Source organism: Aulonocara stuartgranti (genome assembly GCF_965226115.1).
Source record: "Aulonocara stuartgranti genome assembly, chromosome: 18".
In the NCBI taxonomy this organism is placed as follows: Eukaryota; Metazoa; Chordata; class Actinopteri; order Cichliformes; family Cichlidae; genus Aulonocara; species Aulonocara stuartgranti.
The window spans coordinates 8323124-8340241 of NC_138954.1; the positions used below are offsets into that span (position 1 = coordinate 8323124).

Here is a 17118-nt window from a genome sequence, read left to right on the forward strand (position 1 = left end):
TATCCGAATCTTACACCCAAAGTTTTAATCTGATGTAAAATGAATAGAAGTCAATTACTGTATATAGTGACTATTAAGTCTAATATATATACCCTAGTAAGCTATAGTACTTTTTCCTTTGGGAAGGTACCATCTGTGCAGTCTGCAATTTTGTTGAAGAAAGATGTTGAATCTATTTAATATTTCTTGAAAAATAATTGATTTCTGTGCTTTTTTTTTTTTACACTGCATCAAATTAAGGTTGATTACGTTGATTAAGCATCATGAGGTGGAGTGTGAGGGGTGGTTCCCTATTTTTTATTTATTTATTTTTGTTGTTGCTGGGAGTTGGAACCCTATTAGTTAGGTTGCTTAATATTTACGCTAAGTACTCTTTAAAATACCAGAATAGGGAGGATGGTGTAGGTTTAAGTTTATTAGATTGATCAGTATTGCTGAACTATGAATTTTTTTTTTTTTTGCATATAGGTATAACAGAATAGCTTTAGTGTAGTTGTTGTTTTAAACTTGAGTATGAACTTATACAAAATGCAGCAAGATATTTAAAAAAAACCCAGTTTTGTTGATTAAAAAACACTATATCGGATTCATATCGGTATCGGCAGATATCCAAATTTATGATATCGGTATCGGTATCGGACATAAAAAAGTGGTATCGTGCCATCTCTAGTTTGAAGCAGCAAGTTTTTCAGTTCAAGACGACACAATCACAATTTCCTCCTACGGGAGACAATAAAGCAACCTAATTGTAATTACATTTAATGGGTTTTTTATAAGATAACATTCTATATCTATTCAGATTTAATATCCGGTACAGTTATACTGTGTGTATGACAATAAAGTACCACATTGCACTCCATTTGTTATCGTACATTATTAGAAATGGGGAGTCGTGATTTATGGTTTACTTGCATGCATGTGTGTGTGTGTGTGTGTGTGTGTGTGTGTACGGTTAGAAAGTAAGTGTGAAGGTAAGGATATCTGCAAAACAACTCACCCAAGGACAAACGAGAGACACAAATGAAAGTCTGAAAGTGAAAGTTTGTAACTCTGAAAAAAGGCTTTGTTTTTACTCTTCTTTTGATTTATAAAGACCAAAGAGACTTGTGATGAAATTCCAACATGTATTGAGTTTAAATGGCTATTAAGAAACATTCTCTGTAATAAAGGAGCAGCAGTCTGAGGTCCTTAACCCATTTAAATGACATTTTCTGCACTGAAAATAACAAGTTATCTGTTTGAGTAAAATAAGTTAAGAACAACCTAGAAACCGTGTGTTCAGCCACTGCACAGAAATTAGTTTTAAACTGCTGACAGTATTTTTTACAATGCATTTGTGCGTCTGGAACAACTAAACATGACTTAAAGGTCAAGCTATTCTTTAATCTGTCATGTTCTCACACACTGACACACAAACACAGATGTATGTACACAGACACAGATGTATACACACACACACACACACACACACACACACACACACACACACACACACACACACACAGAAGAAAGTTTATTACTTTCTACACCTCAAAGGTTGAAATGTAATAAAGTTCTTTCAATCTTTTGTTTTTATCATTTTTGTGTCTCTGCAGGAGCTGGAGGTTGGTCACCTATTATTTCAGACCGATATCAGTGGCTCGAGGTTGACTTGGGTGAGCGGACCAAGATCACAGCTGTCGCCACACAGGGCCGGTATGGCAGCTCTGATTGGCTAACGTCTTACCTGCTGATGTTCAGTGACACGGGGCACAACTGGAGGCAGTACAGACAGGAGGACAGTATTGGGGTGAGTCCACAGAGCAATAGTAGTCCCAAAACAACAAACTGAAGACTATAGAAGTGTTTTAATGATTTTAATAATTTAAACAGGTATAACGAAAGCTTATATGGCAAAAATACCTTTAAAACTACACAAGTAGAAATGTACAAGCGTCATTACACTGAAAAAATAATCCTATTGATTGCAGCTAATTTTCCTGGACCACTACAGTCATACTTAGAGACGATTTGGTGTTTCGTAGAGCTGATTTGCACGAATCAGTCAGTCCTGCAGAGATAATCACAGTCATCAGAAGCCCTTTGACTCCTCATTAATAATGGATGAACCAATGAAAGGGCTCTGCTGACTATGCTGACCTGTTGCCAAAACACTTAAGCTGCTGTTGACGGACACAAGTGAGACAAGGAGACCGAGGCTGTGCAATTTAATCTAAAGGCTTTCTGAATGCTAAACTGAAGAAAACTACAACTTTGTTTTAAATTCAATTCAAGGACGTCTTTACATATGCACATATTCAGTCTCACCTGTCCTTTCACTTGATGTACGGTATGGACATGAGGGTGACTTTAAAAACTTTAAAGGATGTTATAATAGTTGGATTGTTTTCTGTATTCGATTTTTGAATAGAAATTACATGTTTGTGATACTTGCACACTACAAACATCACACAGTTTTTAGCTTCCTTCAGTCTCCATTATAAGCTAAGTAACACAGCTACTGGCTATAGTTTTATACTTTACTTTTTAACTTCTTTCTACAAGGTTCAGAAGCTGCGTCTCTTGCCTGACTGCTTTGAACATTAAATAAAATACTGCAGTCTTTGGGATAAATAAATCCCAGCTATAGGAATGGTAATGCTACATAAATCACACATTTTATATTAGTTTAAATCTTGACTGTCAATGAGTCAGTTGCTTCTTTAGGACTGAAGAAGCAGTGAGGCATTCCCTCATAGCACATTGCTTCGATGTTTTCCCTTTGCAAGTGTCTTGTCAGACTTGCAGTTGCACTTGAAAATATGGGTCAGTATCAGAGGGATACTCAGTAGTTTTCAGTTTTTGTGATCTGTAAAAACACAGGAAAAAATCCTGTAAGAACAGTGAGCCCATTGTAAATATGTCTCCAGTGGCTTTAATGTCAAATCCAGTAGTCTAGTACACATGCAAAATATGGTATACTGCTCCACTGTGAGCATGACCATTTATCCGGGGTGAAGCCGCATTTGTTACAGTGCTGCAGAGAGAAGCTTTCGATTAGGAGTCGAGCCGTGGCAATTTCCTCCTGTGAAAAGAATTGAGTTAATCTCGGTGCTGAGGATCTTCTGTGAGAGAGAGCAGAGGACAGCTCTTCACAGCTTAAAAACATGTTGATCTGATGCTCTACATAAACTCTGCACAATCCCAGTCACATTTCAAAGTGTTTCTGAACTTTTGTGAGTTAGTCAGCCAGGCTTAGAGAGCTTGTCAGAGAAAAAGTTGATGACAAAGCAGCCGGATCAACCACACCACTTCTTGGTGCTGCTTTTTCTGGCAGGGTTGTATCTTTCTTTCCATGAGAAAGGGAAACTAAGGGGAAGATATTAAAATTGTATCATTGTTCCCGGAGGCACATAGGGTAAGCACGGCAAGTAACTCTACAAAGTAAGACAGTGGGTACTCAAAAAGAGAGACAAGGAAAAAAGCAGAAAAAACCCAGAAGACAAAGAGAAGAAATTAGACTTGGACCCAAATGAGAACTAAACAGCCCATTATCATTCCCAACGCGTATCATTGTCACACCTCTAGGCATCTCATAGTGATGCAAAAGGTACCCTTCCTCGTCTGTTTGAAACATTCTGGGTTCTCAATTGACTCCAATATAAACCCGCTCGTGGCGGTAAGAGATGCTTAGAGCACAGGATCCAGCTGTCCATTCCAACACAAACGCATCAAAGTATTTCTGATAATTCAACAATAAAATAGCTTCGTGTTGGGGCCATCACGTAGTGTTTTCCAAACTGATTCAGGATCTGAAAGTGAACAGATTTAACGTACATAATGCTTTTATGCGTTTATTATTTTCTATTTCACAAGTAAAACACATTTATAGATTCATTCCAACTCGCTCTCATTCCCAACAGGTAAAATACAGACGACTGTGGCAAGTCCTCTGTATTTTACCTGTTGGGATGAGAACGTGTTAGATACTCGAGAGACAATGACAGTCACCTTCCTTTGGCAGCTTTCTCTCTTGTCTTGGCTCTTTTGTATAAATAAAATTATATGAATCAAGAGTTTTAAGCTGTCTTGAGTAAATGATAGAAAGCCCATTCATATAAGTTAATAATAATAATAATAATAATAATATATAATTGTACACCTAACAGATATTTACAGTTGCCTAACATAGGGGCAGTCTTAGTGCACCTGTCCATGTCAAGTGAATGAACAATGCAAGACAGAAAACTGAGTGTTTGTGTCCAAGGACTCTTCCAGGGCTTTCTCTTCTCTGACTGTTAAAGTAAATGAGATGCTGCTCAATCCACGAAGTCTGGGCTTTGCTGGGCTGAATGCTCTTCTGGTTCATCAGCTGAGATGAAAAAACTGCGTTCAGCTGCTTGGTCTAAAAATAAGGCCTCCTCATAACCCAAGCATACACAGCTCCTAGGGTCCACTGAACAGTACTGTCAGTTCACATATGCTGCTAATTTTATATACTATAATATGATGGTGTGCTTGCTGGAATCGTGTATCAGTGTGTGTGTGTGTGTGTGTGTGTGTGTGTGTGTAGCACTGCAGCCAATTTGTTCCTTTTAGCGGAAACAACAGAGGAAGCTTTTATTTTAAAAACATGAGCAGTATCCAGGCACAACCATACAGATATATACACTACTAAAGTTACACATCATTCTTCTTTTCACCATATAAGCAGATCCAACTCTCCTAAGTTAATGAGTTAATTAGGTGTATAAGCTTTTTTTTCAGTAGTGCGGGAGCCAGTTAACCTGCGTGTCAACTTCACAGGATGCATGTAATTATGATAGATTGCCAGATGGAATGGCTGTAAAAAAATAAAATAAATAAAATAAACCAAATTAAGCCATTTGTCACCCAGCCCGGAGTAAGAAGGAAACAATTTTCTGTTCACATTTTTAAAGGCAGGCTGTTTATTGTTAATCCAAAGCAACATCAGAGCAAAATACCATTAACTTTTTTTTTTTATTTGTTCATTTCCTCAGTTTTGTGTGAAAAATCCAATCATCATTTGAGTGATTGAAATGAAATTTTATACAGACAGTTGTGGTTATGGAAGTGATGAACTATTATGGAAATTTTGATGAGACAAGTGTCATCATTGCACAAAGACGGTGCAAGTTCTCAGACTCAGATGTTCCAGAAACATTTATTGGGTCTTGGCACCAGGCTACAGTTTTTACAGTTTATATTTTCACTGCAGTTCTAAGGATCTCTTCAACACTATGCATTTTTGTACTTAAATCAGATACCTGATGCTTAATGCGGTGTGTCTTTTAGTTACATACAGCCCACCTTTATAACCTTTATACTCGGTGAAATGCTCTGAAGTCAATGGGAGACAGGGTACAGGGAAGAGACCCTGGATTTAATTTCCCCCTAAATTCCACCAAATGTGATCTTGCCTGAGCTGTCAGGTGGACTGGAGGTTAGGATTCATACTGTGTGGGTGATTTGTGTCTTGATTTCTAACTATACCTATTAAAACTTCAGGCCAAAAACATATCTTAAAGAAATACTTCGTTTGAATCTTACTTTGTTCAATGCATCTGTTGCACCTAGAAGTTTTGTCATTATGATAGATATTATGTCATTTGTCACTGTAAGCATGTTAGCATGCTGATGTTAGCCTTTTGTTCATGGTCACAATTGTGTCAGCAGAGGAGGCTGTTGACTTAGTCTTGTTAAAATGATTGATATTCACTGTATTTGCACACCTGTATTATTATATGCTAATGCTCTTTGGTGATGATGGATGCAGATATACCCAGAGATGCACTGCAAATGTTGCATACCAGATTTAAAACAGTAAAAGTAGTCACCTAGTGGTCTATATCAGCGGTCCCCAACCCCTGGGCCTCGGACCGGTACCGGTCCGTGAGTCGTTTGGTACCGGGCCGCGAGAGTTGAGGCTCAGGTGTGAAATGTATGGTTTTCAGGGTTTTTATCGGTTTTCAGCGTTATTTTGTTATCGTTTTTATCGTTAACTCTGTTTTCCTGGGTCTTTTCACGTGTGTTATGAATAAATCTTCTTTTTTTCGGTACCGGTACTAGTTTTATTTTGTTGTATTTATCCGCGACACCTTAAAGGCCGGTCCGTGAAAATAATGTCGGGCATAAACCGGTCCGTGGCGCAAAAAAAGTTGGGGACCGCTGGTCTGTATAACAAAGTAAAAGTGGGAGCTGACTCCCAATCGCACAAAGCAATTCAAAATCCATTGTAAGAGTGTTTACACAGCAGATTGATACACAGGAAGAGAGAAGAGAGTCCCTGTGGCGAACCAAGCAGCAAAGATGCAGTCTAGAATTCCAAAAAGAAACTTTCATTAAAGCATGGAAAAGCAAAAGCCAAAACTATGCAATAAAAGACGTAACTCAGATTTAGGAGTTGAGTAATATGTATATGTATAATTTTTATATATATATATATATATATATATATATATATGTGCAGAAAGTAAATAGTTAATGCTACAAAAATCTGCCGTGAAAATGAACAAAAAGGATAAGCCAAACTGAAGGGGATGTAAACAGAAACCACAGAGACCAATCAATCTATATGCTGAAAAGTAAATTACAGCTTTTTCATGTAAGAATAGTGCAGCACATGATCTTTTGTCTGTGATTTTAGTCTTTTCCAGGTAACAGTAACGCAGACAGTGTGGTCCACTACAAGCTGCAGCAGCCGGCGATCGCCCGCTTTATCCGTCTCATTCCTCTGGACTGGAATCCAAACGGTCGGATTGGACTCCGGCTGGAGACCTATGGATGTCCTTACAGTAAGTCGTATATTCTTTACTAGACAAATGAAAATCTTTACAGATTTGTAAGGAGATCAAATCAGATTCAGATCAAATAACTTTATTCATTCATTTTAATACTTTCTCTCCTAATTGTATTAAAGAATTGAAGCTTTCTAAGACGACATAACAAAACTACACAGGTCCAAAGTTTTTAACTCAAATAACCAAGTAAGTGAAATGAGTAAGTGTACAAAGCAGAAATATAAAACTAATGTAATTAGAATTGTAAGAATAGGGATCATTTATAAAACACTAGCAGAGCCACTTAGCATTATTAGATTATTGATATATTCTAAGTTATTTATTCACTGTGTGTTAAAGCTATGTTTAATCATATCCAAGGGCTATAAATTTATCACAGTTATTAAAAGAAACTTAAGTAAAAGTAACAAAGATAAATTAGTGGAATGACTGAAAAGAAGGTTTTCAAAAGAAATGAAATGCAAAGTTTTTTCTAGCCTCTAATTAACAAGAAATATTGTGGCATTTTTAATAATGTATCTTCAATAAAAAACATTCTTTGTTTACAGAAAAAAAATTCTATTTGGCTTCAAAAAGTTTTTTCACCATTACTCTAAGTATGTGTTGTTCTGTATCCTCTGAATACTTCAACTTTTCTTGTTTTCTAAGTTTCACGCTTCATTATGTCGCGTCGTGTTCTTGGTTTTTATTATTTTTACAACCAAGATGTTAGCACATCAATTATCACCCTTCTTGATATTGTAACATTTTGTTGTGTGTGTGTGTTTTTTAAATACACCATGGCGCCTAAAGCCTGCCAGCTATTGTTTCCCTTGCTCATGTTTTTAATTTTCACCTCTGTAATCAACCTCGACAACCATCCATTTCACGCGTTCCTCAAGCCAGAAAACATACTGTGATAACAATTTAGTTGGCTCTACTTTTCGCTTTGCAGATTTCACAGATTAACTGAATGAATTAAAGTGATAGCAAGCCCACATCACACAACTTAGTTTTCAGCCATGCGTGTAACTTTTGCAGCTTCACATTTCAAAACACAGATTTTTTCTCTGAATAAACGTCAAGTATCTCACAGTTTCTTTAGTGGATATATCCGCTGTTTGCATTGAAAACAAAAATTACCACATGTCACTTCTGCTTTCACAGCTTAACTACTTTAGTCATGCTGACAGTTAAATGTGTAGAGTATACAAACCTTTTGGGGAAAAGGCTGTTTTATACATCTGTTTTTAAAAAAAAAATACAAGGTGGTGAATTTTCTTGTAAGTTATCTTGTTACAAAGTAGTTGCATTCAGCCTTTTTTACATGTCAGCAAGTGATACACTTGCATTTTTGTGTTACCCTCGTAAGATTGTGTGTAATGCATACATTTAAAACACATCATTTCTTATTGGCTAGTAAAATGTGAGGGCTATATTCCTTAACAGTGAAAGAACAATCACAGTTTGAGCTGGTCAAGTCAGGTGCATGATTATAGTTGAGCTTATGTCTCGATCTGATTGCTCCCTTCCTTTACAGCACTGACTTCTGAACATAAAGTCCTGAGTTCTCTACTGATGTTTTCGTTCATTTTCAGCCTCTGATGTGGTTAGCTTTGATGGTGGCAGCAGCGGTCTGTTGTACTGGTTGACTTCTGGGCTTAAGCGGACATCCAGAGATGTTGTCACTCTGAAGTTTAAAGCCCTGAGGAATTCTGGGACACTGCTGCAGGCAGAGGGACAGGAAGGACTCAGCCTCAGTCTGGAGTTAGAGAGAGGAAAGCTACTACTGCTGCTGAGACAAGGTAAACACACAGATCTATTAACTGATATCAAGAACATTTACATCCGTTAATAATATACTTGGGTATGGCTGAGATTTCAGTATGAATGCTATTTTCATCAGCTGAAAAGTTGATAGAAAATAATACTGTAAAGTCTTTAAAATAAGAAGCACGTTGAGATAAGTTGTTAACCAGAGCTACAGAAATATAACTGAATTGGAAGTATCAAAACCAAGAACACCTTTATTATATGAAAAGTTTACTGCCTTATATTGTTATGTTTCACATTTAAATTTCTTTAAATTTAAAATATGTTCCAATCTGACAGCTTATGTCTAAACAACGATTTAATAAGATAGAAAGTATTTTTATATTTGTAAGTCACTTGTTTGTGTTAGTGCAGAACATCTGTTTAAAGGTTGAGGACAATATAAAAACCACTAAAATTACTAAGATTGGCTTTCGGTGGATCAGATCGATGGCATGTATACTGGCACCTGATTGGTTTAAATCTTGGCTCCAAATTCTGCTTTTGCGTCTCTGTCTAGTTACAGCCATGATGGATGGCTCCCGTTCAGTGTAGCATGTGTTAGGGCTGGACTGTGCGAGAGTTGATGCACGGCGTGTGTGTGTGTGTGTGTGTGTGTGTGTGTGTGTGTGTGTGTGTGTGTGTGTGTGTGTGTGTGTGTAAATGGGGTTAAAGCAGAGTTTGTCTGGCTGCCATGCTGAATCATCACCATATGGCACATCTCTCATCGGGAAGCCCATCTGGTTGCTGAAGTACGTTATCCATCTATCAGTCTTCTGTCTCTTGCTCCATTTCACGAACCTCTGAACATCTTTCCCTTTTCCATTAGCAGCTAAATACACCTTTGTGTCCATGAGCTTATCCTTAAATATGTCAGCGCTTTTTTTAACAGACAAAAGGAATAACCTTGCAGCCAATTAAATTAAAAACTAGCATAATTTCAAAACCGTGTACTCAAATTTCTTGCATACACAAGTGTAATCCATTGCGATAGGACAGTAATTCTCACTCTCACCTATTGGCAATTTAGAATCATCAGTTAACCTAACCCTACTAAGTGCATGTCTTTGGACTATGAGTTAAAAACAAACAAGAGTACTCAGAGAGAAACCACACAAACACAGAGAGAAACACCCCAGCCAGGTGGATTCAAACTTGCTGTGAGACAAGAGTTTTAACCACTGCACCACCATGCTGCCTGGTGGGTGTTTGCAGTCCTTTAATTATCTAAGGTAATAAAGTAGACGTGTGATGGACTTTCCTCACTGGGGTGTTAATGACAGGTCCTGGGAGAACACCAAGCTATATAAAGTTATCCAGCCCCTCCACCTGGGCTCCATTTTTGCTATGACGATGGAAGCGTTTCTCCTGTTTCCTGATATTTCTCACAATGATCACCTCGGCCTACAGGTGTTCAGCTCAAGATTGTTCTTCTTACACCAGAAAGGCAGGTGGTTGATCTCATCCCACTAGGCAGATTCATCATTACTTGAGATCACAGCCAAGTATGCTGTCAGCATACTTAAGTAACAGCCGACACAGGAAACAGCAACACTGTTCTGGAAAACAGAATTGAAATTTCTGTCATAACCAGTGTTGGTCAGTTACTTGAAAATAGTAATTAGTTACTAATTACTGATTACTTCTCCAAGAAAGTAATCCTGTTACTTTACTGATTACTTATTTTCAAAAGTAATTACTTTATGACTTAGTTACTTTTTAAAAACATGATACACAACCTGAATACTTAATAAAGCAATAGATCCTTCACCCCATCCTATTTTTTCTGCATATTTCATGATTTAAAATGATATGATATGATGATAAAATTGAATTAATCAAAAAGTCTGTTTTTTAAAAACAGACTTTTTATCTCTTAAACAGACTTAAAAACATTTAATCAAAATACTACTAATATTCTAGATATTAGGCCATATTTACCTAAAAAATACTAAAGAAACAGATTTCCCCAGATTCTCTCCCACTTTACTCAGATCAGCTTGTTGTTGTGTTTGTGACAGTCCAAACATTTGCCAAATGGGAAGTACTCTCTGGCAGGCCAGCGATGCAACTGCAACACTGATAACAAGGTTGAACGGTGTTTCCCTTGTCTCTTCTTCACAGTTTTAATTTTCATCTATAAATACCATACCGATATACGGAGATGTTTTCAGCCTCTAGTTATAAATACAGTCTAGGAGTCCGTTTACAGGCATTTGAAAGATTATTTTAACATTTGTGACTGCTGTTCACGATTTATTATTACTGCTGCTTTATATTTATCTACTATAAACCTGTAAATACCATATAAAGATGTGGCTTTGACTGAACTCAGTTCAGTCTTTGTCTCTTACTTTTGTCAGTTTAGGAAAACAAACATAGTGATTGTTCTTTTTTCAAGCTCCAGTACATGATGTGAGCTGTAAGACATCTTTTTAACATGTTTGGATACTTGTTAATCCCTTTAACACAGAAGGACAGATTCACAGAAACTCCAAAATACTGCCAGCAGATGACGTTAGAATATGTATGGACCATTTGCACCCTGTAATGACTGGCCAAGTCCTCTCGACTCACTTTTAAACCCCATGAGAGTTTCCTAATACCTTACCAGGCTGATAACTATTTGGTATCCCAAAGTTTGCAAAATATGTTTCGAGTCAAATACATTGACAGCTGCTCCTGAAGAAAAACATCTTCCTGCATAATAAGGTACAGTCAACAACACATCATATAGACTTAGTCTGCAGCAAGTGTTCAGCAAATGCTGTGAAAAAGAGGTAAACACATCCTGTCTGACCCTCTTAGTCATTAATAAAATATGCCATAGTCATTTTTTTCAGTTATTTATCCAAAGATTTTCCTTGCTCTTATTCATCACCACAGCCTGATTTTCTGGGCTTCATGTTGATATGTCACACAATAAAACATAATGCGTATAGTGACGTTTACTTTTTTTTTAAGACTCCATGACCTTTCTTCTTTGCCTCCATCACCCTACCCTTTGAATTTTTTATATCTGGTGACCTGGTCCTTGTTAATATTTGCTGTGTGCATTCTTGCTCCCATCAGGAAGTAACCTATTGATTTCTGATGACCCCTGCATCACAGTTTAAATAAAAATGGAGCTCAAAACATTTAAGAATAGCATAGAATTTTGCAGCATGATTTTTCTTACTTTCTTCAAAAATTCAACGCATTGGTAGTCATCATCTACTTGTGCATTCTTTTTGCTGCTTTAGAAAAAATATATCTTACTTTGTTCCCCCTCATGAGCTCTGTACTGCTAAAAAAGGGAGAGGAGATAAGGATGGGATGGGAGTCACAGTGAAAAGGGAAGAAAAAGTAACAAATAATGGAAGAGAGGGCAAGACTGTATTTATTAAAATTCCTTTATTTTCTCTTTGTTTGCCCTTTCGTCTTTCATAGTGATGCCAGTTTTCTCTTGTTATTCAAGCTTCAATCAAATCATCTGTCACACTCTATCATAAGGTCCTCTTCCTCTCCTTCTTGCTGCTCACAACATAATAAGGGCTGCATTAATCAATGCCTATAAAGAGAACCTATTTGTCTTTAAGCCGTGCCATCCTTCCTCTTATATTGATTGAGCTGTCTCTTTCTATTTGTCCAGACTGTAATAAAAAGACTCATTCCAATAGTTGCATTAACAGGACAGACAAAGCATCAGAGCTTGTCTTCTTTTTTTCTCCAAACTTTGTGTTTCTCTCTCTGAAGTTGGAATTGTCTGTCTCTAAACTGTTTCTTATACATTTTTAATGACTGACCGTGTTCAGCTCTTTCTAATGTTTCTCCTCTCAGCAGAAAGTTTCTCTCGCAGTTCTTTGGGGGATGCAAAAAATCTATCCACTAATTAAGACCTGGTGGTGCTCTTCTATGATTAATTTATTTCTCACCATGTTTCCACTGTGGTTTTTTAGATTAGGCATTATTATGAGTTTGGCATTAGACGCTAGTATGCAGATATATTCAGGAGACATCATGGAGAATAGAGGTTCATACAGACCTTTGTATGAACCTCTCAGTGGGATCCTGAGTAAAACGGTCAAATCAGAAATAATCCTTGTCCTCCTAAGTGCTGTTTTGTTTTCCTTGACCCCTTTTACAGGCAGGACTTCATCCACTGAACCCCAGCGCCTTGTTTCCCTTGGCAGCCTGTTGGATGATCAGCACTGGCATCATGTAGCAGTGGAGCGGCGTGGCTCTCACCTAAACCTCACTGTGGATAAACACACAGAGAGGGTTCAAATCCCTGCAGAATTCAGCCACTGGAGCATTGAACAGGTATTTTCAAATACAGAAAGGGTTAAATTTAGCTTCTACCTTTTGTGCAAACAAAAGTGCAGAAGATGAGTTGCAGATATTATGTTTCCTTCTTTTAAAATAATCAGTTTATTTGTGTATCATTGTTTTCATACAGCTGAGTTTGGGGGCAGTTCAGAGTGAAGTCTCTCAGAAACCAGTAACCTCCAAGAAGAACTTCAACGGGTGCCTGGAAAATCTGCTGTATAATGGCCACAACCTGATAGAACTAGCTAAAAACAAAAAACAACAAGTTACTATTTCGGTAAGTAATTTTAACCTGTGTAACACAATTTAAACACAACCTGACTTTTTTAATGATTTGGGGGTTTTTTTCTCCTTCATCAGATGGTTCAGTGAAAACTGTATTTTGTTTTTAAGAAAAGGACTTTAAGAAAGGGGGAAAAAACTGAAAACATGCATGTTGGCTTCTCCCCATAAAAGCAAGGAATAGGTTTTTATAATAAAAACATTTGAAGAGCCCATGGTAGAGTGTGCATTGTGTAGTAAATCAAAAAAGGTGCTCACCTGCAGAAAAACTGTAATGAAAGAAAAGGAAATGTAAAAAATGTTGTCCCCCAAAAAACATTTCGGGCTCTTGTTTTTCACCAATTTCATACAGGCACACTGCAGACTGGGGCCTGCAAGATTTGCATGTATGTTAAATGATCCTTTAAGGCACTGCAGTGTTTGTGTTTATACATCATGTAGTGAACACCAGGTTTCTGTTTTTGAGGCCATTTTAGTGGCTTTATTCAACTGTAGAGACAAATATCAAAGATAAAAGTAAGGACATTACGTCAACAGTTCTACCAACCAAACTGAAGACTTAGAGTGTTAAGAGCATTTGCATCAGTCTGCACCATAACCAGCTGACATTAGTCCAAGTCTTTAACAGTGAGCTATGCATAGAACTATGGACCCTGCATGACAGCTCCCTTCCCAGCAGCTGTGGCTTTCACAGGTTCAGCCCACCAGTGTTGCTTCTGCCAGCCAAGTAAGAATTAGAGCACACCTGAAAAAAAGCTACCTTTGACCTAATTTTGTCTTTCTTTAAACTATGAATAATTTAAACCTGCTGAAATGTTTAAAGAAATAGAATCGTTTTATTATCTTTTTAATACATTGATATAATCACATTTCATTGAAACTAAGGTGAAAAGTGTCAGTTATGCGATGTGTCTGCTATCATGTCATTATGACCATCCAAATACCATTTTACTGTTTATTTTCAAAGTGTGTTCAGCAGATTCATTTCTGCTGTTAAAATGATGAAAGGCTTTATACACAGCTCTCTTAAGGTCGTACCACAACATTTTAGTCAGGTTGAGGTCATTGTGTTCTCAGGTTCATTTTCTTGGTGCATGACCAGAAAGCAGAGTTCATGGTTGACTTTATGATCCAACAAGCCCAAATCATCACCTCCACCAACATGCTTGACAGGTGGTATGAGGTGTTTGTGCTAATATGCTTTGTTGTGTCTTTGCAAAATGTGCATTATGGCCACACATCTCCCCTTTGGTCCCCTTCGATGATGATTAATTAATTCATTAATTTGATTAGGCTGCAATCTATGGTTATGGAACTTCTAACGACATATTCCTGCATTTTGCATTTTTGTTAAATAAATACTGTCATGTTGCAATATGCGGGGCACTCTTCATCTGAGGTTGTCTTCACGTGATTTTGAGACTTACAAAGGATTAGTAGTTTAGCAGATTTTTAAAATTATGTCCTGATATGTAAACCTTTAAAATTAAAAAGGGTTTACTTTCTTTTTGAATTGAATTTGAATTTGAATTTTTTTTTTCCATAACTGTAAATTTAGGTTATCCTTAAATTTTCAAGCTTTGTAAGCTGTGCTGGTTGAACTATATGCTTGTGCTGCTCTTAAGGACCTACTAAGCTGGTTAATGAAGCCAAGACAAAGCAGTGTTGTGTGGTTAGACTCACTTATGCCTCGTCATTGTGGGAGTTATGGCCTTTAGAGTTTTTTGCATTTGCAATGAGTGGATCAAGCTCATCTGGGAGCTGTGAAGCGCTTGTGATGAAGTAATATGTGCTCTCTCATTACAGTATAGGGCCAAACAGCAGAAAGAAACATGAATTCTTGGTAAACAGGTTCAAAGATTTACACGCATGGCTGAAGATTTGAGTGGTCCTGCAGCTCTTAAGGTACTAACTGCAAAGCTGTGGTCTAATCTGCTACAGGCACTAAATGGGTCTTCTTACAGCTCTTTGAGGAGACAATAATAAGAAGAAAATAAGAGTGTAAATGGAGGAAGAATGGTGTGCCGATGCTGAAGGCTTTTGAGGGTTTTTAAGGTAACTTTACTTTGTGTTGTGCAGCAGCAAAGCCCACTCCAACATGAATAATTGTACATCACTTTAACTGCACCACAAAGGGCTTTTAGATGTCATCTGTGTTTCCAGAGCATTGTAAAGATAGCAGACTGAAATTCCCAGCAGAGAGTCAGGACTATAATAAATTACTGCCGCAGCTTTAGCGGTGAACCCCGCGTCATTACCACTACTCAAAACAATGGACTGTAACAGAGATGTCAGATATTGCAGTACTGGCCATGCTCTATGCTCTCTTCATTTTATTTCCATTTTTTTTTTAATCTCTTTTACCTCCACACTAGGTGACTTTTGCATTTTAGAGTTTGCTTTTCTAATCTTATCCTAAGCTCTGCTGTTATCATTATGGTAATACCAATGTCCTCTTTAAGGAGACTTGCTGATGAGATCACGGAGACATGAGGTCAGATCAGCACACCCTCTGTAGCTGATTAATATTCATGTTTTATGTTGTTTTATCTCTATAGTATCTTTTTTTCTGTCACACCTCCTCTTTCTCTCCACTCTGCGTGTTTCCCTCTCAGGGCAATGTCACCTTTTCGTGTGCTGAGCCAGTTTCTGTTGCGGTGACGTTCACTGGGCCTGAGAGCTTCCTTCAGTTACCGGGGACTACAATGTCTTCATCAGGGGGCGTATCTATAGGCTTTCAGTTCAGGACTTGGAATAAGAAGGGGCTTCTGCTTAGTTTTGAACTCCCTCAACAAGGAGGCGTGGCCTGGTTGTACCTGAGTGAGGCCAGACTCCAACTACAGATCCATAAAAGCGGCAGGGCGCTGCTGGAGCTCAGTGCAGGTCAGTCTAAAGCAAATCCCAAGCACCTTCAGATCCACAGATCAACTGTAAAGTTGCTAGAACCGATCACACGAATGTCAAATCATTATTTTTCCACACTCACTGCACTTTGAAGAGCAGTGAGCTATGACTTCTGTCCATCTAATTTCAAGTATTTAGACTTAAACTTCATATCAGTAAAAAGACATGAAATGACCAGATACCTTGAAGAATAATAATCCCTACCCAGTTCTAGCACAATAAATATAACAATCATTGTTTTTCACACTGATTTATTTATTTATTTTGTTATATCCTGTAACAATGGTAGGTAATTGTGATCAGTGGGCGATGCATGGCTGGCATGTAGTTTCTAGGGTTACAGTGACAAATGTGCAGTGTGATCAACACAAGGACACAACTGTAGCAGAACGTCTCCAGACACTGCTTAGCTGTATTTATCTTGTTCATTACTAGTCACACAAAACAAGTTACAGGGAAAAAGGAAACAATGTGAACAGAAGGTGAGTCGCATTGATCAGACGTCAGTGTTGATATACAAATGTTTGCTGTTTTAATTTAGGTTTTGGAAAAGCAATTAAGACAGACAAAAGTATCCTTCAACAGCCTGACCTATTAATGGCACATGGAGAAAAAAGATCATCTCAGTTCATGTAGAAACATAAGCCAATCTTTTTCTGACAAATATTTTTGCATTTCATGCTTTGAAATGTTTAGATGTAATATTTATGCTCTGCATTGTCCTAATTTTTAAACCTCTGGTCACTCAGCAATGTTACAAACAGCAAATGGCATTGTAGGATGATTAGGATGTCTTCTTGAGCAAAGAAGTGCAAGTAAGGAAAACAGTGGAGATAATGAGATATTGATTTATTCCCTTAACTCCTAATAACATACAGATCCACAGGGCTGGCACAGTGCCGTCTGTACTTGATACAAGTCGATCACTCAGAGGATGTAGGAAGTGGGAAGCTCACTTGCTGCAATCAATGTGTTAGATACGGCCCTTCCCCTCTGTGGCACATGTGAAGTGATGAGCAAGGAAACAATCAGT

At 37.6% G+C, this 17118-nt stretch overlaps 1 protein-coding gene across 9 annotated transcripts in view; it reads left to right on the forward strand.

The window, feature by feature from the left end:
• The window catches only part of LOC309693456 (contactin-associated protein-like 4), a 162462-nt gene that overhangs the window by 82136 nt on the left and 63208 nt on the right, over positions 1–17118 (forward strand). For all 9 annotated transcript variants that reach the window (XM_082512663.1, XM_082512659.1, XM_082512658.1 and 6 more), the window contains 6 exons: positions 1596–1789; positions 6647–6794; positions 8378–8584; positions 12718–12893; positions 13030–13176; positions 15797–16064. In XM_082512663.1, coding sequence (XP_082368789.1) covers positions 1596–1789; positions 6647–6794; positions 8378–8584; positions 12718–12893; positions 13030–13176; positions 15797–16064 — 1140 coding nt within the window. The remainder of the gene's footprint in view (positions 1–1595; positions 1790–6646; positions 6795–8377; positions 8585–12717; positions 12894–13029; positions 13177–15796; positions 16065–17118) is intronic.